Source organism: Elaeis guineensis, chromosome 5, assembly GCF_000442705.2.
Source record: "Elaeis guineensis isolate ETL-2024a chromosome 5, EG11, whole genome shotgun sequence".
NCBI classification, from domain to species: Eukaryota; Viridiplantae; Streptophyta; class Magnoliopsida; order Arecales; family Arecaceae; genus Elaeis; species Elaeis guineensis.
In genome coordinates, this window is record NC_025997.2 from 1,701,906 (window position 1) to 1,728,368 (window position 26,463).

A 26,463-nucleotide genomic window follows, 5' to 3' on the forward strand; every position below is an offset into this window, starting at 1 on the left:
TCGATCTCGTCCTGGAGCTGGATGCATTCTTTGGTGTCGTGGCCGTGGTCGCGGTGATAGAGGCAGAACTTGTTGGGGTTGCGCTTCCCGGGATGTGTGCGCATCCTCTCCGGCCTAGGGAGCTGCTCCCTGACCTCCATTAATACCTGGGCCTTCGAGGCGTTGAGGGGGGCGTAGTTGCGAAATCTCCCTGGTGGGGAGCCCCGCCGAACCCCACGGTCCAGGCTTCTCGGCCTGCGTGCCCGGGGTGGAGTATGGGCGCGCTTATGCCCAGGAGGAGATCGGGAACGCGGCTGGGCTTCCTTTGGCCTTTTCTCAGCTGCGGGCTTACTCGAATCTCCCGCTTGACGCTCCCTTGCTGTCTCTTCGTCCTTCATTTTGAAGGCTTCTTCCGCTCGGGCGTATCCTTCAGCCCGAGCCAGTAAATCGGCAAAATCCCTGGGGTACTTCTTCTCCAGAGAGTACAAAAGATCATTCTTCTGAAGGCCACCTTTCAGGGCGGCCATGGCAACTGATTGGTCCAAGTTCCGGACCTCCAACGCCGCGATGTTAAAGCGGTTGACGTAGGCCCGTATGGACTCCCCTTCCCTCTGCTTGATGTTGATGAGGGACTCCGAACCCTTCCGGGGACGCCGGCTGCTGACAAAATGGGCCACAAATTGGTGGCTCATTTGATCGAAGGAAAAGATGGTACCCGACTTCAAAGCTGAGTACCAGTTCCTCGCTGCTCCCTTCAAAGTAGACGGGAAAGCCCGGCATAAGATGGCGTCAGGAGCGCCGTGAAGCAGCATCATCGTTCGGAAGGCCTCCAGATGATCAATCGGGTCCGAAGTCCCGTCGTAGCTTTCGAACTGGGGAAGCTTGAAGTTTGGCGGGATCGGTTCCTGCATAATCATTTGGGAGAAGGGAGGGTCAGTGCAAATATCCTCACCATAAGCGGGGGGCGCGTGGCGGAGTTCTTCAATCCGCCGGTTCATCTCCTGGAGCCTCCGGTCCAGGAAATCCTCTCGACTTCGAGTCTCGAGGGTCCTTTGACAGAACGGGGGCAGGGATCTTCCAGGGGTGGAGTCATGGTCCGATTGAGGGCTCTCTACCCTTGGATTTGTTTTCCCGGGAAGGACGGGGCGGCTGGCCCAGGTGGCCCGCCCCGCCGCCGGGTTCTGGCATTCTAGCGATGCCCTTTCCGGGTGCGCTGACACCTGCGGTTGCTGCTGCTGCATTGCTTGCACAGCTTCGACGAGGCCTCTGACCTGCTGTGCCAGCAAGTCAAATTGCTCCGCGCCGACCGCCGCCGCCGGAGGGGGAGGAGGAGGAGGTTGAGAAACAGGAGGGGAGGCCGGAGCCTGAGATCTGGCCGTGGAGGCCGTGGACCGTCGGGTGGACGCCTTGCGCGGAGGCATCGAGTGTCGATCTCGCGGGGGAAGATTAGGAGTGGGTGACAGAGAGACGGTCGGAGGCGGCTCCGTTGAACACTCCTTTAAGAACAAGGGTGCTGCGAAGACACGCCCCTTCCTCTAGCGCCAATCCTGTTGGTGCAAAAATCTGCTTGCGCCGGAGAAGCTGGAGTCGGGAAAGCCGCGGTTGCCGCCGGGACCTGCAAAGGAAGTCTAAACCGGAGGTGGGGTTGCTCCGGCAAGATCCTCCGACGCTCAAGTCAGTTCTCTGCCTCAACAAGAATGGAGTGCTCGAACGGAGAATTTAGCAGAGTTTTGAGAGAAGCAAAACTCTGCTAAATTCTCCGTTCGAGCACTCCATTCTTGTTGAGGCAGAGAACTGACTTGAGCGTCGGAGGGTCTTGCCGGAGCAACCCCACCTCCGGTTTAGACTTCCTTTGCAGGTCCCGGCGGCGACCGCGGCTTCTCCGACTCCAGCTTCTCCGGCGCAAGCAGATTTTTGCACCAACAAATATAATGATGTAGTAATATAGAGTTTCTCTCAAATAGACTTTTTAGCTCTTTAGCGAAGCTAAGATAACTTATAGATTTTTTATCAAACACTACTATATCATCTAAAAGTATTTTTAGAGAGCTAGAAAGTATTTTCTGACTATCCAAAAGTTTGCCAAATAGATAGCACGTAACTTGTCATATATTCAATCTTTCTTATGAGTTGGTCAAATAAGACAAAAAATAAGAAAAAAATTTATAAAAAATTACATAAATTTGAGTCAAATTTGGAGCAGGTGTTATCATTATCTATCCCCATGTCAAATCTGCTAGGGGTCAGATAAAACTCATTCTGTTAGGATCAAATCGGATAGGATATTTGATGAGACGAAGTAAATTGATACTTTTATCTGTCTTATTTTACATCGTATTACAGTGCATGAAAATACATGCAATCTAACTTCACCAATCTTCTGTTTTTTTATGCTTTTTTATATTTTTTCACTACCAAGAATTTACTATATAAATGTATGGATTATTTACCACACGGAAACGATTACAAATAAACCGAAATGCTGTTTTCGCTATTAACAAGTTGGATTGGAAAAGATTTCTTAATATTATTAGATGGATGGATTTATCTAGTGTTAACTAGATTTTGCGCCCATGATTTTATTAATCAAAAACTTATTTTTTTGAGGTGGCATCTAGAGAGATCTAATCTCGCCAGTATTGCATGATCGGACTAGTTTACACTGGGGCATTGGGCAGCGCTTTGATGGAATTCAGCCATCGTGTCTAATTTGAATGCTTGCTGATGTTAAACTCAATTTTGCATTTGAAGATAGAGGAGAGAATCTAACAAAAAAAAAACAGCTACTCTTATTTTTATCTATAATATATATATATATATATATATATATATATATATATATATATATATATATATATATATATAAATTGTTTAGAGAAAAAAATTTGAATAACGGACAGCACCATGGTCCGTGGTTACTTTGAATGAGACCATATCTTTCCCACGAATTTATATATATATATATATGAATTGTTTGGAAAAAAAAAATTTAGAATAACGGACAGCACCGTGGTCCGTGGTTACTTTGAATGAGGCCATATCTTTCCCACGAATTCGAATCCCTCCCGTAGTCTCTCGGTCCCCACTCCCCTCAGTCCGATTTCTTTCACACTTGCCTCTCCGTTTCCTTCGAGGTCGGAATCGGAGGACCGTCGGTATCTAGGGTTTCTTCCAACACATACAGAGACGGAGCGTCGAGAGAGTAGTCGATGGATTGGGGGAACGTGACGACGGAGGATCTGATCGACGCCCTTCGAGAAGTCGACTGGTCTTCTCCCCCGCGCCCGGTCACCGAATTCTTCTCTAGATTCACCGTCCCCAGATCGTACTCCAAATGGAACAGCCGCTTAAAGTGCAATCTCTACTAGTATGAACCTCGTTGATTTATTTCTCATTTTTCATGACTCATGGAAACCCTAATTCGCGCTTTTAGATTTATTGGATTATTCGTTCTTGATCAATTAGGCTGTTTTCTTGATCGATGACGTGACGTGCTTGGAGTTATTTTTATCGGCATGACAGAATCCTTCTTGCATAAGAACTTCTTGGATGAATGATTTTTTTTTTTTTTTTGATGATTAGAACTCTAAGAATGCTTGGCAATTCAGTAACCTTAGAGTGCATAATTAATCAGGTGAACAAAAAAATTATGTGAAATACCAGTGTTTTTCTTTTCTGTTTTCTTCCTCCGATACTATTCTATAATTGCGTTGGATTTCTTGGAAATATTATAGTTTGCTGGCTATAGAGGCAAACTGGATTCGCTACGTTATCTTTAGAAAGATTATATCTTGATTTCTTCCTTTTTTTTTTTTTTTCACGTGAGCTGCAGTTACCGGACGAATTACTTCATCATGATCGTATTTATTCTTGGTAAGAAAGTTATTGAGGCAAAGTTCTGTTGTTGTGTACATGTATGTGTTATTTCCTGACGTTTCTTTTTTTTTTTCCCCTCCTTCCTTCTTCTTGTACCATAGGGATTGGCTTTCTTTTCAGGCCTCTTGCCATTCTTGCCACCATTTTGACAAGCCTGAGTATTGCATTTCTAAATGACAGGTAGGTTTTTCTCATCTTCATCGTTTGACTGGATTGATTTGCTGACAATGTAACTGCAACATATGCTGATATAAAGCTAGTTATAACTGGTAATGCGCTTCATGCAATTCTTTCTTTTCTGGCATGCATGCTGTCTTTGTATTGATTAATGTAAAATGCATTTACAAAAATAGAGTTTATGATTCATTATATAGCAAAAATTGATGTTTTGTGTTTGCTTCTGTTGACCCTTAGGATATGATGCAACACAACTGTTGATGCAACTAATATTGAATTGTTAAATTTTTGTCATTTTGCTTGATGATGAACATTTTTGTCCAACAACTTGTGCTTAACCTTGATCATAGATGTAGGACCTGTTTTGGCTTTTTGACACCTTATCCAGTCAAAAATGTCCTATAAGATTGGGATTTGGGAAGTAGGAATCCTAAAATTGAGGAAAAAAGAGTGTGCATTTGAGTTGTTTATCAGATCCCTCATCCTGAAGTTCTTGGATTTTGATAAGAAAAACCATTTGAAAGGTAATTCACAGTGTCTGAAAAATTTTGGTATTTTGACTCCACCATGCCTCATCATCCACCCAAATACCTTCAGCCTCTCCTACGTTCTCATCTCTATAATTCCCATTCCACCTGGCAGATCTTATCTGATGGATAATGTGTTGCTTCATCAAAACAGGGCCTTCAAATGCTCAGAAGATTATTTACCTCTTGGGTTCTGGAAATCAACATAGAGGCCCCATACAAAAGCTTAAATAATCACCTCTATTTTGTAAGAAAAATCAAGATCAGAGAGGTGTCACCTTTAAAATGACCTGTGAAAGACAGAGGAGTGAAAAAAAGGGGCTACCTCATACATTGTAATTGATGGACTGTAAGGTTTCCATGTTAAAATTGAAAAGGTATGGAACTAGAACATGTTTGACTTTCACCGAAAGGTCTTAAAATTATGTTTTCAGCTTAAGAAGCGGTATGTCGTGCTTCATTACTTTACTTTCTCCATGGAAGGAATCAGCATCATAATCTTCATTAGATCTTTTTATTGTTGTTCAAATATCCCTAAAAGTACTTAGTGCTGATAGTTTCTTCATTTCCTTGTGACCTATTAAATTGGTTGTATATTTTGCCCTCTTAGTCGCCCAGCTATAAAAAGGAATATTTGAGTAGTTTGGAGTGCTTGTTATTTATAATAGAGATCTCTTAGTAGGTATCCATGCTTCTATATTTGACAGTGTTGAGTTGCATAAGTTATCATTTATCTAGAAAGGAAAGAAACCATAATTTATCAGAACGTGGATATCTTGGTAGGAAAGTGTAACATCTCTTATAGACATGATTCTAGGGAGGAGAGTCGATATGAGTATTTTACAAGAGATCAATAAAATTTAGCAATAACAAAAAAGAGAAATGGAACTATGTACTTATTAGTACGAGTAAATACAATATGGCAGATGGGTTTTGGATAATGGAAATGCAGGTCTAAAGCATTAAATATTAGATGTAAAGAATAAGTAATGGAAATAACATGGTTAAGTTGGTAATTGGATGGAGATATAGTAACAATAATATTTAAACATGCTTATTTAATGTTGTTTGGATGCATTAAATATTAATAGTAATATTTAAACATATTTCTTGAAAGTTATTTGGATGCATTAAATATATAAACATCAAAGTTATTTTTTGTTGGATATATTTGGTCATGTAAGGTATGGTTGAGAGGAGATAAGTGGGTATATGGAATATAACACCTAGGGATAAGAAGAAGGAATGCAATGTGAGTTTTCGTGCTTGTGCATGGTGGCGTATGATCTAGCAATTTTTGTGTTTACTTTGCAGAGAGATGGGCATTTTCGGATCAGTTAAGCAGAAATGTAGGGGGAATTCAACACTAATCTTGATCAAGATGGATGCATTATGCAGGGCATATCGTGTTAGAAGGTATTCATACGTAAATACTACAAGGTCGTTTAATGTAAAGTTGAATGGGATTTAAGAGAATGCATGGAATAAAAATTCGAGATTATTTTGTGAGATGGCATACCTGAGTGTGTACTGGTTGATGATTTACCAGTAACATCTTCTCTTTTATAAGGGATATATGTGCCACTAATCCATTAAGTGGGATTGAAGAAAGCAAACCAGAAGAACCTGTAATGAGATGGATATGTTGAAGCTATTGATATGAAAATATTATCATTATTAATAATATGTAGATACTAATTTGGTCAGTTGAAGTATTGTCTAGATGCAACATACCATGAATGAGTGTATATCAGCATGTTATCTAGCGACAAGAACTGCTTAGTTTAGAATAGATGTATTTAATGTTTATAATAATAGATCAAGCTTGTCAGAAATAGATTAACTTCTTTTAATTGAAGAGGTGGGGCCTGTTGTGGGGGGGGGGGGGGGGTGCGGTGAACAACATGCCAAAGTGAAATTGTACCCAGATAAGTCTGCCACTCACTGCATAAATTATCAGGTATTGCCATGGAAGTACAGATGAGAGAGACAGCTCAAAGCAAATTTTTGCTGGACAAGGTTTAGCATGTGCTCCATGAAAAATGTTGATGATTCAAAATAAAAACTATGAATAATATGAAATAATAGAACATGTGAAGATGTGAAAATCTGGTAAACATGTCTATTTATTTGGCTAATGGTGTGTTATGCAATAGATTAGGCTTGATGAAAGATTAGGAAATCAACAAATTTTATATAATGGTAAAGGGAGAGCAAAATGTTGTTTAAATTTAAGTTTGTCCACAGGGATGGTTCATGGTCGTGAAAAAACTGCATGAAGATCTGAGGGACATAAAAAGAGATGTGCTGAAAGATATGAAATGGTTGGTGGACTAGCTAATTGTTTGTCAGATCTGAGGGACATAAAAAGAGATATACTGAAAGATATGAAATGGCTGGTAGACTAGCTAATAGTTTGTCATATTAATAGTTCTCATGCTATGGCTCAAATATTGGAAGGTGAGAAGACACTTTCCAAATTAGTAATATATGAGGGAGGATCAAATTGCCTATTATTAAAAAATCAAATTTGTTGAACGATGATGAGGTAAACTGAAGGCAAACTGTACATTTCTCAAAATCATTGAACAAGAAGTTTCCAAGGGAACAGATTTCAGAGGAGACCTTCATGGTGGATTTGTTTGTTGCATTGGTGGATTTGGATGTTGTTAGCTAAGAAAAATTTGGATGGATGTAGAGTTTTAGTTTGATTGGACTAATTCTAATTCCTGCACAAATATCAGTCATTAAGGAAGAAATTAGATTATTTTGGTAACTCACGTGTTTATCACACTCTCTGAGAAGGTTGTGGAAGCACTCTTTACTACTAATTTGGTGAGTTAAGATTATTTACAACACTGTAGCACCTGTGTGCAAAATTGAAAACATGCTGAAGTGGCAGTTGTCGAACGGTGGTTATTAAAAGCTGATCATAGTAAATTTTGAATCAAACTTATGGTGAATAGATTTCTCCTGTATTTATCGCATATGAAAGCAGCTTTTGTGATCTAGGTTGTACTTTGGTTGCATCATTATTTAGCATCGTTAATTCATAACTTTCTGATGCCTTTGTTGTTTATCTTTGGCTTGAATTCATATTTATCTGAATAATTCGAGTACGTCTTCTGATTGTTCGAGATTTATAGTTTTGCAGTTACTTTTAATGAAAAGGTAACGAGAACTGTCAGACAATTTTCTCCACATGTTGCAGCAAAGTTGAGGCCATCTATAACGTGAGTGTGCTTACCTCTTTCTCATGTAATTTGTAAGGCCTAGTTATCTCTGACAAATTTTACTGCTGATGGGATGGATGATCAGGCCTGTTCTTCGTGGGCGGCCAGCTGCAAAGAGAGCAATTCATATATGCGGACGGCCTCGTTGGGTTTTTGTCTTGGTATTCTCAGCAGGTTAATCTAAAACTATGTAAAGCTATAGCTTTTATGGCAAGTATATATCTCTTGATCGTGAGGCTGACAATATACATCTATATTAATTGCTTGAATTCTTTGCTCTACAGCCAGTTGTATCCTTTGGTTAACCTCTTGCAGTCTCCTTACTGTTCTCTGGGTACTTCTCATTGGACTTCTTGGTATAAACAAAACCCAGTTGATTTCTTAGTCATTATGACAATTTTCTACTCATGAACGTTTTAATCCATTCTCATGTCCTTTCAATGCTTCCCTGCAGCAACACTACTTCATGCAAGCTTTAGAACACCAAATCTGAAAGCACGTCTGAACACATTTCGTGAGGAGTTTCGAGCGGTGTGGCGCAATTACAGTGAGCTGTAACTGGAGTCCTGCTGAGGCTATATGATGTGAGTAGCATGCATGTTTTCTTCCTGGCTTCTTGACTTCTATGCATATTATTAACTGTGGATTATCTTTTGATGCATTCAGCACGTATAAACATCGATTAACCTTTTAAATATTTTGCCAGGCATCATCTTGTCGTTTCCTGATTATTTTTTTTTTTTTAAAACATCGCCTGTTTCTTCATGGTCCGTTGGAATCTAAACTGAAACTACAATTAGAATGGAATATTTTTAGTATCTTGATAAACTTGGGTGTGCAGTGTCAGTGCCTCATTGATCCCACCAAAATCTCCTACTCTTTCTCTTAAGATAAAGTGGAAGCAATAGATTTTTTTTTTTTTTTGCCACTGATATAGGAGATCATACTTATGTGGTAGGTGGGCACTCAAACCAGTTCTTGTCTTGAGCCAGTCCACTGATAAAACTGATAATCTGATACATTGAAATATTTGAATTCTATAAGCCCTAATTACTTTATAGATATAAATTTTTATCTTCAGAATTCTGCAACAAAATAGGATAGCTACTTGCATGTTTTATATGATTACAAGCTTTCAAGTTATCGCACAGGCAACAAACATGTTTTGCAAGAACTGATTATGTCATATGGACATATTTGAGTTTTGTATGAATAGGAAGTGAACACTTGATGAATGTGAATAGCGTTCGGACACCACCTGTATTACTATGGGAATTAGATTAGCCGATTGTTTCCATCTAGTTTGGTCATGTTATGCACATTTCATTGCCTGTCAGTTTGCGATATTGCTGTTGCTATTGATGTATGTCATGGGACTTGACCATGCAGTGGCATTGTATATAGCATATAAGAGTTTCTGTTCTGATATTCTTTAAAGATTGCAAGTAAGGTGCTTCTCACAGTGAGCTACATGAAGAATTGCCTTTACAAGACTAGATTAAGATGCAATAAATTTGAAGGGTTGGTTAAACAAGGAAGTTCAACAGCTTGCATTTGGATTATCACAATCTGAACTGAGTAAAAGTTAGGTGCTCTTCATAGAGGGTGCCATGTAGTTTGTCTCATTCCATCTTTTTATTTAATCTTTATTCAACTAGTTCATGCTTTTCTTCTTTTGCACTCCTTAGATCTATCATGCTTGCTTTTATTTTCTTTTCTTTGTTAACATATCAAATAGAGTAAGACGGTCCTGTTACATGGAAGCTTTAACTGGGTCATTCATATGCATGAGCCTTAAAACATTTCAACTTAAGAGAGATGAGAAACTTGTATCTCCTGCTAGTGGATGAAACAGGAAGTTTGTAAATATTGGCCCTACTTGGTATGTTTATATCGCTGTCACTCTTTTAGGGTTCTACTAGGTGGAGATAGAATCTGTGTTACTAGCATTTTGTGTAATGAATAATAACATAATATTGCATATAGCTTGATGTGCCTACTGAGACTCTGTTTTGCGGCTGGATTGGGGCAGGACATTGCTGGTTGATCTGCTGGTTTTAGAGGTGCAGACCTGTTAAGCTGATCAATGCAGTTCTGTATAGAGCGTATTGTATATTACTAATGATTCTAATTCTGAGAACCTTCAGGCCCATTTGCGGAGAAACTCTGAATTGTGGGCAGTAGGTTGTAGTTTATCGATAGTGGTCATCAATTACTTTATTTGGTAATGTTTACTGCCACAATGTTCTGTTATGCTGCTGAAAGGACAGATCCATCAGATGGTTGGAAAATGTCATGCAAGGTGTTTGCTCAGAATCTCTATTGTTTTTGCTCAGGATCTGAACTGGGTAGGGATGGGATTTTGACTGAAGAGGGAACATCGTGCAGCAGAAATTCGGATCCCCTCCAGCTGGGCAGCTTCCCATGTTTGTTTGCATGGGTTGGGTGAGTTCAGTTGGGTGAGTTCAGGCAATTGGAGCCTACGCGAACGCACAGCCTTCAAACCAGCTGTTTTGATTTAAATATAGCCTAGTCTGGTTTGGTTTGGATGGTTGTATCGGTGTAGTCCACCAAACTAATGAGGAATTAGAACTTAGAAGGATGAAACAAAAATGGGCTAGAGTTGGGACTGTGGGGCATCTTCCCGGGTTTTAACTCTCCTGGTTGAGCCCGGCCTAGGGCCAAGGGAACTGGACTGGGTGCCAACCAAGCAGAGGGGCCGTGTTGGGTGGTGCCAGTCTGGTAGCGATCGAATTTATTCAAGCTTTCAGCTTTCTAGGCGAGTCAGGCGCCCTGCTCATGGATAGGGGCTTCTGCAAGCCGAGTGGGGAGCTGAAAATGTCAGTTCGCCGAATGACTCTCAAATGTCGGAATGTTGAAGATACAAAAAAATACAAGCGGTTACATTAACTTATCCAACGCGGTACTAAATAAGATATTGATAAAGAACATTTAACATCAAGTTAAATTTCTTTAAAATATTGAAGAATATTAAATAATTTAGAATGCATTATGAAATTCTTTTTGAGAATAGAGATAAATTATACTCATACTCAATAATTTCAAAAAACTATATTTATTTTTCTAAGATGTACTTTTGTCCAACATCTTAATGTATGGCAGGGGGTTAGTCAAATTGTTAATCTTAAATGGGATCTAAATGCTGTGTCAGAAAATTTCAAAAATAAAAAAAATAATTTTAGATGACATAACTACTATCAAAGGACATGAAAATGTGTATTCTTATTCTTGCTTAAGCGCAATTTTAACTTTTTATGTGAGGTAAGTGGTTTCATTAATATTGTTAATTTAATAGGAGGTAAATGTAGGTTTTACAAATTTTTGGATATAAGTATAATAAACATAAATTTAAAGAAAATTTTAGTAATTTAATTCAACAATTAAAAGTATTTAGCAATGTAATACTATGTCGGCAGAAAAAGGGTTGAGCTATAGAATTAAAAGCTAAAATACACTTGAACTTTAGCAGACCATCCTACAAAGAGAATATACACTAGATTAATACATGCTAGACTAATGCAATACCCTGAGATGCTAGTGTGCCTAAATTAGAACTGTGTCTGGTGGCTAGCAAAGTTTTCCTTTTGATGGCTTGAAGTTTGATATATTAGATTTTTTAGTATTATTAAGTTGCACTTGCACACTCTAAGAATATGTGGATCAGGTCCACGTGCTAATCAGTGAACTTGCCGTAAATGTGATATATTTCCTCAGCTTCAATCTTTTCATGAACTTGTCCCATCAAATTCGCTAACTATTTTTTAATGTAAAGAGCATTGGTTCATGTAATATATTGCGAACACTCGTGCTGGTACGATGATCATGCTTCTTGCACTAGTGGCTCTGGATCTAACCTGGGAAGTCTTGCAGTTTGACAAAAACTGCAAATGGATTGGATTGCCCTGTGACTTGATTCGACTCAAACGGCTTTGATCTGATTCAATTTGTTTTAAAAGACATATGGATTCAGTTGGATTCTAAAATTTGATTTGTTTTATTTCTTGGGTCGGATTTGGATTACTGAATTTGGACCTGATTTGAATTGATCCGGCTCGACCTGACTCATTTGATATTTGCTTCAATTTAGATCTTCTACCCTATGATCTGGCTTGACTAGGCTCAATATAGGTAATGTCATTAGGATTGGAACTTGTTTGAGTCTTTTAAGTTATGATTTTAAGGTTTGTATGAGTAATATTCTTAACATAGAAATAAATTTTAAATTATTTTTATATACTAATTTACTTTGGAAGCAATATTATTTATTATTTATTTTGTATAATTAATAGGAGTTGGTTATAATTAAATGTAGTTGGCTATGTTTGATCCGGAGCCGATTTGGATTTGATCCAAATTCGAATTTTTTGGATAGGAGCTGAGTTATATATTGATACAACCTGATCCGGATGATCTTGGATCGAAAATTTTGGCTATAGATTAGATCTGATCCAATTTTTTATTGGATTGGATCCGAGTCAAACATTGAGATTCGATCAAGAAATCAAATCATATCAAGATCACTGGTGATCTAGTCCAACTTGGGCCATTTGCATCCTTAAGTTTGACTATATTCATCAATATCTTATGGGTTTCAAACTTACTTTTATGTCATAAGCACTTCAGCACGTTTGCATGGTAATGAAGTGAAACTAGTGTAAAGAATTCACCGATGGATGCATAGGTAGCATGCCTTGTAGTCTGTGTATACCTAGCAATTTCTCGATTGATTGGATTTTTTGGTGGATCATAATTTTTGTTTCAGAACTGTTCTACTTAATTATTAAGGACTTGTTTGGTTCATGAAAAGAATTTTTCTTTTCAGGAAGTAATTTTTTAAAAAGTAACTTTTCAGGAAGTTATTTTCTGAAAATAGATTTTAGTATGTTTGGTTGATCATGAGAAGATGACTTATTATAAAGTAGCTTATGTTTGGATGAGCACCTATTTTTCTAAAAAAACTGTATAAAATACCCATTATACCCTTAGTAGATATAAAACCATACATTTTTACTCATAAATTTTAAAAATATTAATATTATATTTATATTAATATAAATATAATATTAATATATTATAATATAACATCAGACCATAATAATTTATTGTGTTAATATAATACTAATATATTAATATTATATTAATATAATATGAATATTTTAATATAATAAATTTATTAATATAGATATAAATATAATATTATATTAATGTAAATATTATACTAATCTTAATAAAAATATTATATTAATATAAATATTAAAATAATATTAAAATATAATAAATATTAATATTATATTTATATAAATATTAAAATAATATTAATATAATATTATATTACTATACAGTATTTCATCCTCACCATCCATTAATATTTTACTAAATTTTAACTATGCATCTTAAAAGGATATTTTAGGAAAGAAAAAAGTACTACCATTTTTCATGTTACTGGAAGTGTCAAAATCCACCTCTTCCATGGGTTTTCACTTCCTATAACATGTGAAAAGTGACTTCCCATGAGAAGTGCTTTTTCCACTCTCTCTCCTCTTAAAACTCCATCCAAACAAAAGGCTCTTTCTTCACTTTTTTGGAAGTATTTTTTTCCTCCTCCACTTTCCGTCAACCAAACGAGTTCTAAGGGGTTTAGCTCGCTGCAAACTGGTTCGACATTTGCTCAAAATATAATTTTTGAGAAATTTCATTAGGCTTTTTAATACTGTTATTCAAAATTAGAACACTTCGATTTCAGATGGTCTTTGTAGGAGGAAGGGCTAATGATTTTGTCACCTTTTATGTTAGTATGCATGATCTTTGAGATGATGAGATCTCAGCAAGCAATATTGTTTTGCCTTTACTCATTGTTGCATCAAAGAGAGAGCCCAAGATGATTTATTGTTTCTGTTGGGCTGGTTTAGCTTTGCCATTGCGATCTTAACCGCTCCAAGTGCACAGGATCGTAGGTTTTTTTAAAAATTGGGAGGACAAAGGAACAATCTTTGTTTCCATCCTATTAGCATCCGGGATATTTGGTTAAGGAGAGTTGGACTTTGGAATTGAAATGAAAATAAGTTACTTCTATTTCAGCTATTTGTTTGAAAGGAGTTCCAATTTATTATGATTCCAAAAGAGAATAGGAATGCCTCAATTCTCGAAAATGCAATCCCTATCCTTCCTAGTATTCAAATTTTTTTTTCTATTCTTATTTCGATTTCGATCATAAACCAAATGTGTTAGTGGATATGATCATTTTGATTTTTATTCCAATCTATTTTGATTTCGAGTTTGAGTCTGGTTGCAAACCAAACATGCCCTAGTGGAGGGTTCTTAGATTAACCCAGCCATTACCTATTAAAAATTTCTTGCAAGTCCCTCACCAAGTTGGCTATTGGCTTGGCTCATTAGTGCTCCTTATGATGTTTTAGCTGACTTAGCATCTATCATGGCGACTGGTTGAATGACCTGACTCCAGGGAGGCAGGAGATCTAGCAGAGAATTCTGTTCTATCTCAAAGAAGAATGAATAGGAGTCCACTGAGAAAAAAGGTTAAAGAGAGTTTTGATGGTAGCTGGCGAGCCGACTTTTTTTTCCAAAATAGTCGAGGGAGTCCATCTTCTGGAATGGTAGCATGCAGATCACCTTTTCGAAAGATGAAGTTTGTATTAAAGCCAAAGGGACACTCGGAAGTCTTTAAGCCCCATGCCACCATTTTTCATGCGAGCAGACCCATATGAATCAGGTCCCATGGGTGAACCTACTTGGATGGCGGATCTTCATCTGGCTTAGTTTTCGGTCTAGTCCTCAGTCCATTGATCCTCTCGACCACAAAAGATGGAGATGGAACCGAGCATGGAGGTAGCATGCCAGTGGTAGCAGGCTGAGCAATCTAGATAGTTGATCATTGGGAAAGTATGCTTGGTCACAATCAAGATTCATCTCCGTAGTGACATGATGGGCTAAGCTCTCCCTGGGCTCCTTGAGAAGAAAGCCTAATGCTTTGGTTGGGAGAAAAGAATAGAAGAAAAAAGAAAAGAATGGGAGAGAAAGTTAATACTTTCTTTCGATTGAGAGTTTTTTTTATAAAAGAAAGGGAAAAAAAATGAGAGAAATAGAGAGAATACAAATTTCCTCAAATATGTAACTTTTTTCTCCTCCAAATCGAGTAGATTTAGAGAAAAAGAATTTGAGAGTTAGTGAATATTTTATAATTTTCATACTATCCTTCAATAATGAAGAATAAAATTAATATTACATTTCAATCCAAGACTTATTTTAAGTCTCCCACCTAAGCCTCTTGTGGATGGAAAAAATCAATGAAAACAAAAGGAAAGATGGAAAAAATTAAAAGATAAGATCTTTTCTTGATTCTTTCTTGGATTTATTGGGTTCCTTTCAAGGGTATAATAGTAAAAGAAGATTGTAACATTTTTTTCTTTTTCTTTTTTTTTGTTTCCAATCAAAAAGGAAAAAAAATATTTTTTTTCTTTAAACTTTTAATAAAAAAGAAAGAAGTATACTTTCTTTCTTTTTTTTTTTCTCTCCTTACTAATATTTTCTTTTCTTCCGCAGACTACCAACCAAGGTGCAAGGGAAGATCAAAGTCGTCAAAATATGAAAATTGGGCTTTGCCTTTCGCGCTTGAGCATCGTTGATGCAAAATTTGATTCGTAATGGGAATTGGTGCGGCTAAGGGTGCCTCATCAATCAAACCCACTATTAATTACTTGCTGCCTCTCTTCTAGGGCCAAGCATATTGTATCTATCTATATCTATATAATATAAGTAAAATGATTAATGAGTATTAGAGATGAAATCCTGTGTTGATATGTAAGAGTCTAAAATAATCTCCCAACATGCTATGTGTCGAGTCCTGATTTTTTTTTTCATAGTATATTTTTTCTCTTTTTTTTGCTTCGAATCCCTCTCGAGCCCTCTCAAACATTCCTGAGCCCTTATAGATCATCTGTATGACAAAGGGTCTTACCCTTAAATTTTTTTTTGTCTTTCCTTCATTTCCATTGATTTTTCCTATATTTTTCCTATATTTTTTCTATTTTCCTGTCCTCAGGGGTCCCAATCGGGTGGGAGGCTTGGAGCAGCCGCAATGGAAGCTTAGACGATGGCTAGGGTTTTGTGTTGGGTATTTTCTTTCTTTTTTCCATGTTCGGTAATCTCAATCGGGTGGGAGGCTGGGAGTGGCCGAATATATCCAAAGATTTTATGCTCAAATCCTCTCATCCCCTTGATAACCATTTTTTTTTCCTATATTTCTTCTTTTTTATTGATTTTTTCTATATTTTTTCTCTATTTCCCCATCCTCAAAGTCCCAATTGGGTAGGAGGCTTAGAGCGCCCGAAAGGGAAGCTTAGATGATGGTTGGGGTTTTGTGTTGGGTATTCCATAGATTTTTTCCATCTTCCCTTCTTTTTTATTGATTTTTCCTATATTTTTTCTATTTCTCTTCTATTTTCCCATCCTCAGATATCCTAGTTGGGTGGGAGGCTTAGAGCGGCTGAAAGAAAAGCTTAGACGATGGCTAGAGTTTTGTGTTAGGTATTTTTTTTCTTTTTTTTCATTCTTGGGAGTCTCAATCAGATAGGAGGGTGGGAGAGATCAAATATATTCAAAGATTTGGGTCTCAAAACATCTCATCCCAGTGATAATCCCAAATCTAAATAAATTTTAATGGAGAATTATTTCTTTATTGTGTTGCAAAAATTGATTCTCATATCTCTCTTAATACATTTTTGATATGTCTTGTAAATCTGCATTATAGCTCCGTAGTTGTGTGTATATTATATTATGCAGAAATTAAAACTGTGGTTACAGTAGATTCATATCTTTATAGTTGTGTGTATATTATGTTGTGTAGAAATTAAAAGTGTAATTATAGTAGATTTTTGTAGGAATAAGACAATAAGGAACAATGGAGTATGTATCATTCAAGCAAATGATAATAAGAAATATTACCTATGCTATCACAGTAGGAGTTTTCAGAATGTGGGAATATTTTCATTTGCAATAGGATAATGAATTTAAAAATCTTGACATGATTTTGTTAGATGATGAGGTATGTAGACGTAACAATTTTGAAGCAATATATTCTAATATTTATTTTCATAGAAAAAATATATAAGCAACAAAATTAATTCATAACAAAATTAACTGCTCAAATGACAGAATTAGCTGATACATGCCACTAAAAAGAAAGATCTAATTTCAAATTCAAACCAATATTGCAAGAGGGTTATGCATTTGCTATAAAAAATTTAGGGGTGCATACAATGAGAGGCAACTACAGATCCCTCAGTTCGAAACAAATGGTTCAGTTTATGGATAGTACGTTAGTGACAGATTTTGATGATTAAAAAGCTCACATATGTGCCAACTATTTTGAAGTTGCTTCATATTCTAAGATTAATGCCAGGAAGGATGAAATCAAAGCTTTATGCTCATGCATTAGAATTATCAAGATAAAATTTAGGTAAAGTGAGCTTTTCTCTTTATATCAAACAACTCATATTTTATTTTTGATGCCTATATATATAATATGTTCTACAAACCTCTCTTATAGCATTTTTGACTTTTAGACTTACTAATATTCATAGTATTAAAAAAAAATATTATTATTATCGATCAGACCTCTCCATAATGTGGGGGTTGAGTGCTAATTAGAAGAGAATAGTAGATCGCCTGATTGATTAAGTTAGGATTCCAGGTTAGACACGCCTAGAGGGGCTAGTCGTGCTCCCAATCTTAACGTGGAGCCAAGGCTAAAAGTGGCATCCTCAATCGATCTCTAAAGGTCCGTTTGGTTGGGATATATCAGATTACAGAGTACTTGACAATTTCTGTGAATCATTTATTTGAAAAAATAATTATAGAGAAAAATAACTTTTACTACGTTTGGTTGGTGAAAAAATTATTCTAAAAAATAATATTAGAAAAAAATTACTACATTTGATTGGAGGTAAATCTATGTAGAAATATGATCAAATTTATAAATATACCATCTAATATAAAATATTTTTCTAATACAAAGATAGTATTTTCATCTCTAATTAATTTTTATATAATGACTATAATCATATAGTCTTTTATATAACGTCATCTCCATCTTAATTTTTTTACAAAAAATTTTTATTGAATGAATTTGAAAAAATATCAAATAAATTTAATGATTATATATAAAATTTTATTGAAAATATTATTATCAAATATGAATTATCATCATTCAAAAATTTATCAAAAATTTATAAAAGATATCAGTGTCACTCCCTCCTGCAGGCTAGAATAAAAAATGATCTTTCTTGGCTGAGTCAACAGCCCAAGCACGTAATGGTCCCTCCATACAGCTTTAGAAGAACTCTGGTTTGGAGTTTACGAGGGGTTCCCCCTTATCTGGGAGGCCGAGGGCGGGTTAAAAACATCGAAGAATCCATGACGTTTCTGCCCTTGTCGGTGGACGTGCAACAAGCTGCTTCGGGGAGGAAAGAGGATAAGGAAATTGTGATACTTGAATTCCACAGGATCCTCTGGCTTGCTCTCTAGGAGTTGGAAGAGTGACTGACCCCTCTACAGGGAAAGTAGACTAGCCATGCCATTTCGACCGGACTTTCTGATGTGTCCGTTCTCCCCGCTCCGCTAGCAGGTCTCGCATTTGAACTTAAAGGAGGTTTTCCCGGAGCATAGGAAGAAACAAGGATAGCATTTCGTAGATTTAAAGCTAAGGGCTGGTGGGAGGCGAGGTCCAGGTACGTGGGGACTTAGGATGGGGGGTGGGAGAGTAACGGTGGCCATAAAAGAAAGGGTTATGGTCGCTATCCGAATCTTGCTTCTTAGTTCATGATCAATTATTGCACTTTGGAGTCATTAGCCATCAACTTCGTATTGCATCAGAATCCGATACCACAAGATGCAGCAGAAAGAAAGAAGAAACAAAATAAAAAATATAATATAAATACGTAGATTGTCCTCAAACCTACCTCTATGGGTTGTGTAAACTTCATTATGAGAGAACAAAATACAATCAATACAATAGAAACTCACCACTTAACTCTTGTATAATAGTCTTTCAAGAAAAAGTCCTAAAATTCTTACAAAAATTTTTTGAAATCTTTGTTAAAGTCTTTCTACACCTCCAGAATGTCACCAGTTCTCCAACGCAATAAACGGTTCGTCAATCAGAACTATGTAAGCTTCAGAATCATAAAAACATTGTTTCAGTAGGAAATAGAGTCTCAATCAAGCCTAGAATCATCTGTGATCGTCCAATCGTGACCGGCTCGCACCAAAGCCATCCGATTATGCAAAACAGTCTCTGATCATGCCTAATCAAACTCGAAATCATTTTCAGCTGTTTGATCGCGACCGGCTGTGATCTGGATCTTTCGATCACGCAAAAAGTAGCCTGAACCATATATGGACTGCGACTTCGGTCCATGCGGTCCCATGGACCGCCCAACGCCTTATGGTCCACGGTGGATCGCGCAGGGGCACTGGGTCGCCCGCGTGCGCTAGTCTGGCCTGCATGCGTGCCCATGCTGGGCCCGTCTGTGCGTTGGGCCGCATATGCCTGCGCGCACGCATCTCCGCTAGGCCCCACGGTGATCCGTCGGTTCCCACCGACTGCTGCCGCCTCGTACATTGTGTCGTCTTTTTTTCGTATGTATCTTTTTCGTTTGAACTTTGATTGGATTGTTCTTGAGCTTGTTGGACTCCGTTTGTCGTCTTCGACCTCACTGTGGGCTCAATGTGGACCGAATCTCGAGACATATTTTCTAACAATCTTCATTTTGACTCGATATTCAGCTTCCATCTGTCTCTGAGAGCTTGTGATCCGTCTCACCCCCATGTCTTAGAGCATGCCTGCTGTCTCATAGATGGACAAACATTGGAGTCGAGCCAAGCCGCTTGATCCTAAATCCATCATGGGCTGTGTCCACTCTGACCGAAGATCTGCTTGGGAAAGTCTCCTATGACAATAGAAATCTCACCCTGCGACATCGTCTCTCATCCTCCCGAATTTCCTGTCTAGTGCTCGATCATCCTCCATCTGGAGCTCCATTTCGCTCTGGACTCCTGATTTCTGAAGCTCCACCTCGCATTGGGCTCCCTATCAGGTAGTAACGTCATCTCATCTTCTTCTTCCCCTTCAGAACAATCCTATCGCCGCTCAGCACCTTCAGGATTTCTCCACCAGCTATCGTACTGTAATATCTCGAATTCAGTCTGCTTAGTGAGATAAGATCCACCTGAAATCGGGTATGTATCGGACCTCTCTCAATCTCCTCACTGCACCATCATGTGTCCTCTAGCTTACCATTTCGATGTCTTTGATCGCACAGTTCGATCCATCCGACAGATAAACAGTACCCTCACTGCTCTCCAAAGAGTTAAACTATTCCTCTCTGCAATATACGTGATAGGTGTATGCAGAATCTAAAATCCACTATTGGGAAGAAGTAGATACCTCGTCAGATATCTCTAGGGCATCACCCTCTGAATCGCTACTGGTCGTCGCTGCAGTAGCCCTCGTCCGATCCCTGAGTTGAGGGCAATCTCTAGCTAGGTGCTCCAATTCGTCGCATCGGTAATATTTGGTCTTGCTCAAGTCCCTCGTCCTGGACTTGGACCGCCCTCATCGCGATCTCTTATCACTCTGTCTGTCGCCTTCTGCTCCTTCAGAAACCACCAAAGCTGAGCTGCCGTCACCTGAGCTCAAAATTGGATTCTCCCTCCGGAGAACCTCGTTCTGAAAAATCGCTGCGATAATCTCGTCCATCTTAATGGTGCTCTTCCTCACTAGAAGAGTAGTCATCAAAGACTCATACGAAGAGAGAAGCAACGCTAGCAAGATCAACGCCCTGGTCTTCTCCTTAACTTTCTCGCCAATGCTGAGGAGGTCGATGAGGATCTTCTAGAAATGGCTGAGATGCTTCTGCATGCTCTGTCCCTCAATCATCCGCAGCTGGTAGAACTATCTTCAGAGGAAGAGAGTGTTGGTGAGAGACTTCGCCATATACAACTCCTCGAACTTCGACCACAGCATCGTCGGAGAAGTCTCGTCAAGCACATGGATCACCACCTTATCCGCTAGGTACCAGCGGATTGTACTCACTGTCTGCATCTGAAGCCGCCTCTAATCTTGTACCTCCATGATGATCGATTTCTTCTCATACAAGAGAGCATCTATCAATCATTGTTGGATGAGCACGTCTTTCATCCTTATTTGCCACAAGAAGAAATTACTCTTTCCATCAAATCTGTTGAACTCCATCTTGATGATACTTGTCTTCTCTATCTTCTATCTTGATCACTGTCACCACAATCTATGCTCTGGCACAACCTTGCTCTAATACCAATTGTTGCGCCAGGATCCAGTTCTATAAGGTGCAGCAGGAAGAAAAAAGAAACAAAATAAGAAACATAATATAAATACATAGATTGGCCTTAAACCTACCTCCACGGGATGTACAAGTTTCATTATGAGAGAACAAAACACAATTAATACAAGAGGAACTCACCACTCAATCCTTGTACAAAAGTCTCTAAAAAAAAATCTCAAAACCCTCGCAAAAGCTCTCTGAAATCTCTGTTGAAGCCTTTCTGTACCTCCAAGACGTCATCAGCTCTCCAACGTAACAAACGGTTCGTCAATCGGAGCTATATAGGCTCCAAAATCATAAAAATATTGTTTCAGTAGGAAATAGAGTCCCAAACAAGCTTAGAATCATCCGTGGCCGTCCGATAGGGACCGACTCGCATCAGAGTTGTCCGATTGTGCAAAACAGTCTTTGATCATGCCTGACCAAACTCGGAATCATTCTTAGCCGTCTGATCACGACTGGCTGTGATCTGGACCCTCCGATCGCGCAAAAAGTAGCCTGAACCACATGTGGACCACGACTTCGGTTCACGCGGTCCCATGGACTGCCCAGCGCCTCGCAATCCATGGTAGACCGTGCTGAGGCGCTGGGTCGCCCGCGAGCGCTGGGCCAGCCTGCACACGCCCGTGCTAGGCCCGCCCGTACACACCTGCGTGCGGGTGCTCCGTCAGGCCTGGCGGCGCTCCGCCGATCCCCGCTGGCCCACCACCGACCGCCACCGCCTCGTGCACCGTGTCGTCCTTCTTTTGTGCATATCTTCTCTGTTTGGATTCCGATTGGGCTGTTCTTAGGTTCGTTGGATTTCATTCGTCATCCTCGACCTCATTGTAAGCTTAATGTGGACCGAATCTCGAGATATATTTTCTAACATTTTATGCTTTACCTTGCTCCACAGACAGCCATTTCTGGTAACATATTGCATATATAGATTATTACTACTACCACTACTTTTAGGAAATGTATATGAAGCATATATTGCATACGTGAATTATTATTCATGAGAACAAGTACATATTCATGGATGGTAAAGGCCTCCTAGTGCTTGTGGGCATTTAGGATCGCACTTGGGGCAGTTTGCTTGGAATTCATTTTGTGATTTAAAACAAGGTGTATGAGACTTGGTTGCCCTGCAGAAGCAGAGATGCCATCACTACAAACGTACCTGAGGCATGGTGTAATCACTATTTCAGTCCTTTCATCCATCCTCTACGACTTGACCTACCCAAAAGACGTGAAAGAAGAAAAGCATATTGGCCTCTTTTGAAGAGTCCAATAGAAAATTTCTAAAATTAGATAGAAAGATCCAAAGATTCAAAACTCGTCAAGAAATATAAGTTGCAAGAAAAGGATCTCACTTTTGTTTAACAAGGGAGGAAGAATTGTATTTTAAATGATCGAGTAGCTGTTAAGATGTTTTCTTTCTTTATCCTATAGTGTTGTCCATCTTCATTTTTTTTGGTTTTTTTGAATGAAAAAGAAAGACGGATAGTTAGACATGCATAGACACGCACAGAGAGAGAGGCTGGTTAAGAGAATAACGTCATACTCACATTGATTATGAGCAAAGAGAACTACAAGGATGAAGAAAATCAAAGCCAAGCACTCGGTCTTCATGGTTAGGGTGCTAAAGGGAATTGAAGAAGACAATTACAAGACTACCTTTTCCTATCAAACAAGGGAGCATTGCTCAAAACAATTACAAGACTACCTTTTCCTATCAAACAATTGAAGAAAATCGGCTCGTTCTCTCCTCTGTACTCTAAACTTCTCAGTGATTTTTGATTCCTCTTTTAGCTGACCTCGCTGTACATGAGCAATGGCGTTAGGAAGCCGTCTGTCTTCTCATATGTTTCATTGCAGATGGTATCTCTCATGTTTACAAAGGATCCCATTGTTTTTGTGGATGTCCAGTCCTGATAAAGAAATCTTAGGGTGCGTTTGGTTACAGGAGATTAAGCGCTTGGCTTTGATTTTTTCCATCCTTCTAGGCCTCTTTGCTCTCCATCAATGTGAGTATGAAATTACTCTCTTGATCAGCCTCTCTCTCTCTCTCCCCCTCCCTCCCTCCCTCTCTGTGACTATCTATCTATCTCGTTTAAATCAAAATGATGATCGACAACACTACAATACTAAGAAAGAAGACACCACCTTACCGACTGTTCAACCATTAAAAAATAAATACACAGTAAGTACTTCTTTGGTTCAAGAAAAGTGAGATTCTTTTATTGCAACTTATATTTCTTGACTAGTTTTAGATCTTTGAATTGTAATATTTGATTGTTAATTTTAAATTAGGCCAACTTTAGATGTTGTCCATCAGACTCTTGAAAACAGGTCCATATAGTTTTTAATGATCAATTTCTTTTGAACAGGTCAGGTCGTAGAAAGGACGGACGAGGGGAGTAAAGCAGGGTCTACACTACGTATCCCACTTTACTGTGGAGATGACCATGTCTGCTACTGCTGTCTGGCGGATTCCGGATATCCTAATTGCTATGGAACACAAGAAATATGCAAAGCAAACTGCCATTAGTGCGACCCAAGTGCCCACCAGCACTAGAAGACCTTTAACATCCATGAGTTCAAGGGTCGGAATATGTACTTGTTCTCATGAATAATAATGCACGTATGCAATACATGCGTAACATTTATTTCCTGAAAGGAATAAATATTTAGCACATTATTTTCTTATCTCATGGTTACATAGCAAGTTTAAATGTCCAAAATGTGAGTCTGCTTCTTGCATTGACATGGAATTCAAAACCATTATCAAAAAACATAACCACCATATATCATACTAAACGATTGTAATTTTCTTGCATCAAATTTTGAAACTGCCATAGCTTTGCTTAGACAATTTATTTGTTTCTGTAGGAAGGCTACACAATTTATTTGTTCTTTTAGGAAGCCTCCTAGCAAACTTAATGGCAGCTTCGAGCTTATTGGAATCGATATGGTACGTGTGTTGTTTGTGCAGGTCGTGCTCGCATTGAGTTTGAGATCCGTGATCTCTTTTAAAGAAATATATTACAAATTCCAAAACCTAATCAACATTTTGTCATGGAGCAAGACGTCTTGTTGTTGCCATGGGTAATGATGGGGATGGAAATTATTTCTCAAGCTAACAACAATAATGGACTCATTGAACCATAAGAATCGGTGGGATAAATGATCTTTTTACATTAATATTTTGGTTTCTGTGTATTTTATGATGACTTATTAAATTCTATGACTTGGACATTCATTTAACGAATTTGATGAATGTAGAATATATGTATCCGTGTCTATTACACGCATCTTATTGTGTACATAAGTTTAACATTTTAAGGAAAAAAAAAAACTAAAAGCAGGGTGATTTGGATCCATTCTAACACTTTTCCAATCTTTTAGCGGTATCTTTGGTTCTTCTCGCTGGAGTAAAAGAAGCAGCACTGGGTGAAATTTGTAGTAATAGGTTACACGGTGGTGCAACCTAGGTCGTATGCAAACGTCACCCGAGGATTTACCAAAAGTGTGATTGCGAAAGAATAGCAACTTGCATCTCAAAATAGCTCTGCTTGTAGAAAATCTCAATTAGTCCCAGCTATTTATGGAGAAAAATTTAAAGACAATAAAAGGCGATGATATATCAAAGTAGCAAAGTTTGAAAAGAAACATACGAAGCCAAAGAAGATTTATCCAGAGGCTGCCCCATTCTTCTATCAAGGATTCCTGGCCTACCCAGGGATGTGATTCCCCTGATTATTTTGTTATAATAAGGTAGCCCATCCCATTTTATTGAATGGGATCATCCCTCATTACGATTCTTTTCTGTGGGTGTTCTTCCCAGCACGTGGCAGGCTAGCCTTCACGGTACCTACGAAATCCCTTTGCTACCCCATCTTGCTATCCTCTCTATAATAATGCCTTTGCTCGTTCCAGAAAAAAGGTCCAGCAAATGGCGTATACAAAAATATTATGGTCCATGCATTATCTTTACGTAGTCATCTTGGTATTGGAATGGATTGAAAAAAAGGAATCGGAACAGCCATATCTCCCCAAGCATTTAGTTTATGGCCCAAACCAAAATGAAATTTGAATATTAAAGGAAAGTAAGGATTAGATTTTAGAGGATTGGAGGCATTCATATTTTTTTATAGAATCGTAATAAAAAATGAGATTTTCTCTAATGGCTAGCTAGTATGAAAGTCACTTATTTTCATTTTCATTCTAAAATCCAACTCCTTGATTTATAGCAGCATTCTAATTGTTCATAACGGATATTGTGAACATTGAGAAATCTAAGCATCTTTCCTCCCTCACTGCTCATAATTTCCTGTTTAAGCTTGCATTTCAGTCTCATAGATGAACCTCCCCTAGTATTTAGGTTAACATGAGTAGATCAATCATTATCATATTAACAAAAGCCAATTTAAGACTGGATCACATTGCTCATCATGTTGTCTGATATGGTCATCAAACATAGTATTCAACAACCAGAAGACTCTCATCCTGTTTGTGATGGCCCCATATGCTATAGCCTTTGAGATCAATGGCAAAATAGTTTCCCCCTGATCGAATTGTTATGCGCCTATGTGTTTCAGGGAATGCAGATTTCGTATGATTATGGGTGCAAATGGATCGGATTTGTAGGATTCTCAAGTCACTTGGATCCATCTTGAGTTACTTTGGTTATTAAAGCTTCCCAATGGTGTAATTTTTCTAGGTAGCTCTTATGAATCATGTTCAACATTTTCCACGAACGAAAAAAGAAAAGAAAAAAAAATAACCGAGTGACGGCTGCAAGAAGCCAAGGAAGTTATCATTTGGGTTTCAAATTTTCTCACACTCATCGGGGCGAGTTCAAGAGTAGAAGGCTTTTTGGAAGAATTCTCCGTAGAAAAGGTGATGACATATTGGTATATCTGATTAAGACTGATACTACCATCGCGTTAGATTTGCAGTTAATTGATTAAAGAACTCTGGTTGATCAATTAAAAGTCCAAAAATATCTTGGAATAACAAGTAAATATTATAATTGCACTAAATCATGTAATTCTAATAAGTGAACTTCTAGCATCGTCGATGACGAGCTAGATTTGGCTAAAGGGTTTCTAATTTTTCAAAAGTGAATAAAATAAATACAAATACAATATTTCTAAATCGGACCATCCATTGTGGTTCCCATGTCAAGTCTCTTTACATTTAGAAAGTCTGCAACCTCGGTGATGGCCACGCTCATGCCACATACGTCATTGGCCAGCATGGTAAAGGTTGCACCACCAGCTCCGG

At 38.2% G+C, this 26,463-nt stretch overlaps 1 protein-coding gene across 8 annotated transcripts; it reads left to right on the top strand.

Moving 5' to 3' along the window:
- The first annotated feature begins 2,964 nt into the window (after window positions 1–2,964).
- LOC105044340 (PRA1 family protein A1) lies at window positions 2,965–23,888 on the top strand. 8 transcript variants are annotated; one of them, XM_073257099.1, is made up of 9 exons: window positions 2,965–3,346; window positions 3,812–3,852; window positions 3,957–4,035; window positions 5,874–5,975; window positions 7,706–7,792; window positions 7,878–7,966; window positions 8,077–8,148; window positions 8,247–8,376; window positions 23,570–23,888. In XM_073257099.1, the coding sequence occupies exons 1-8, from the start codon at window positions 3,189–3,191 to the stop codon at window positions 8,348–8,350; spliced, it is 732 nt and encodes a 243-aa protein (XP_073113200.1). In that variant the 5' UTR covers window positions 2,965–3,188; the 3' UTR covers window positions 8,351–8,376; window positions 23,570–23,888. The 8 variants fall into 8 exon arrangements, with proteins under 8 accessions (XP_073113200.1, XP_073113197.1, XP_073113198.1 ...); XM_073257096.1 differs by having other exon boundaries at window positions 23,565–23,887; XM_073257097.1 differs by lacking the exon at window positions 23,570–23,888 and adding an exon at window positions 15,374–15,608.
- The last annotated feature ends 2,575 nt before the right edge of the window (window positions 23,889–26,463 follow it).

What these genes read in the sequence shown, in the direction of transcription:
- LOC105044340 (XM_073257099.1), top strand. Translation starts at nt 3,189, where the DNA reads ATGGATTGGGGGAACGTGACGACGGAGGATCTGATCGACGCCCTTCGA. An exon ending in AGGGCATATCGTGTTAGAAG is followed by an intron (nt 5,976 to 7,705) that starts GTATTCATACGT and finishes CGAGATTTATAG; the next exon opens with TTTTGCAGTTACTTTTAATG. An exon ending in ACTTCTCATTGGACTTCTTG is followed by an intron (nt 8,149 to 8,246) that starts GTATAAACAAAA and finishes GCTTCCCTGCAG; the next exon opens with CAACACTACTTCATGCAAGC.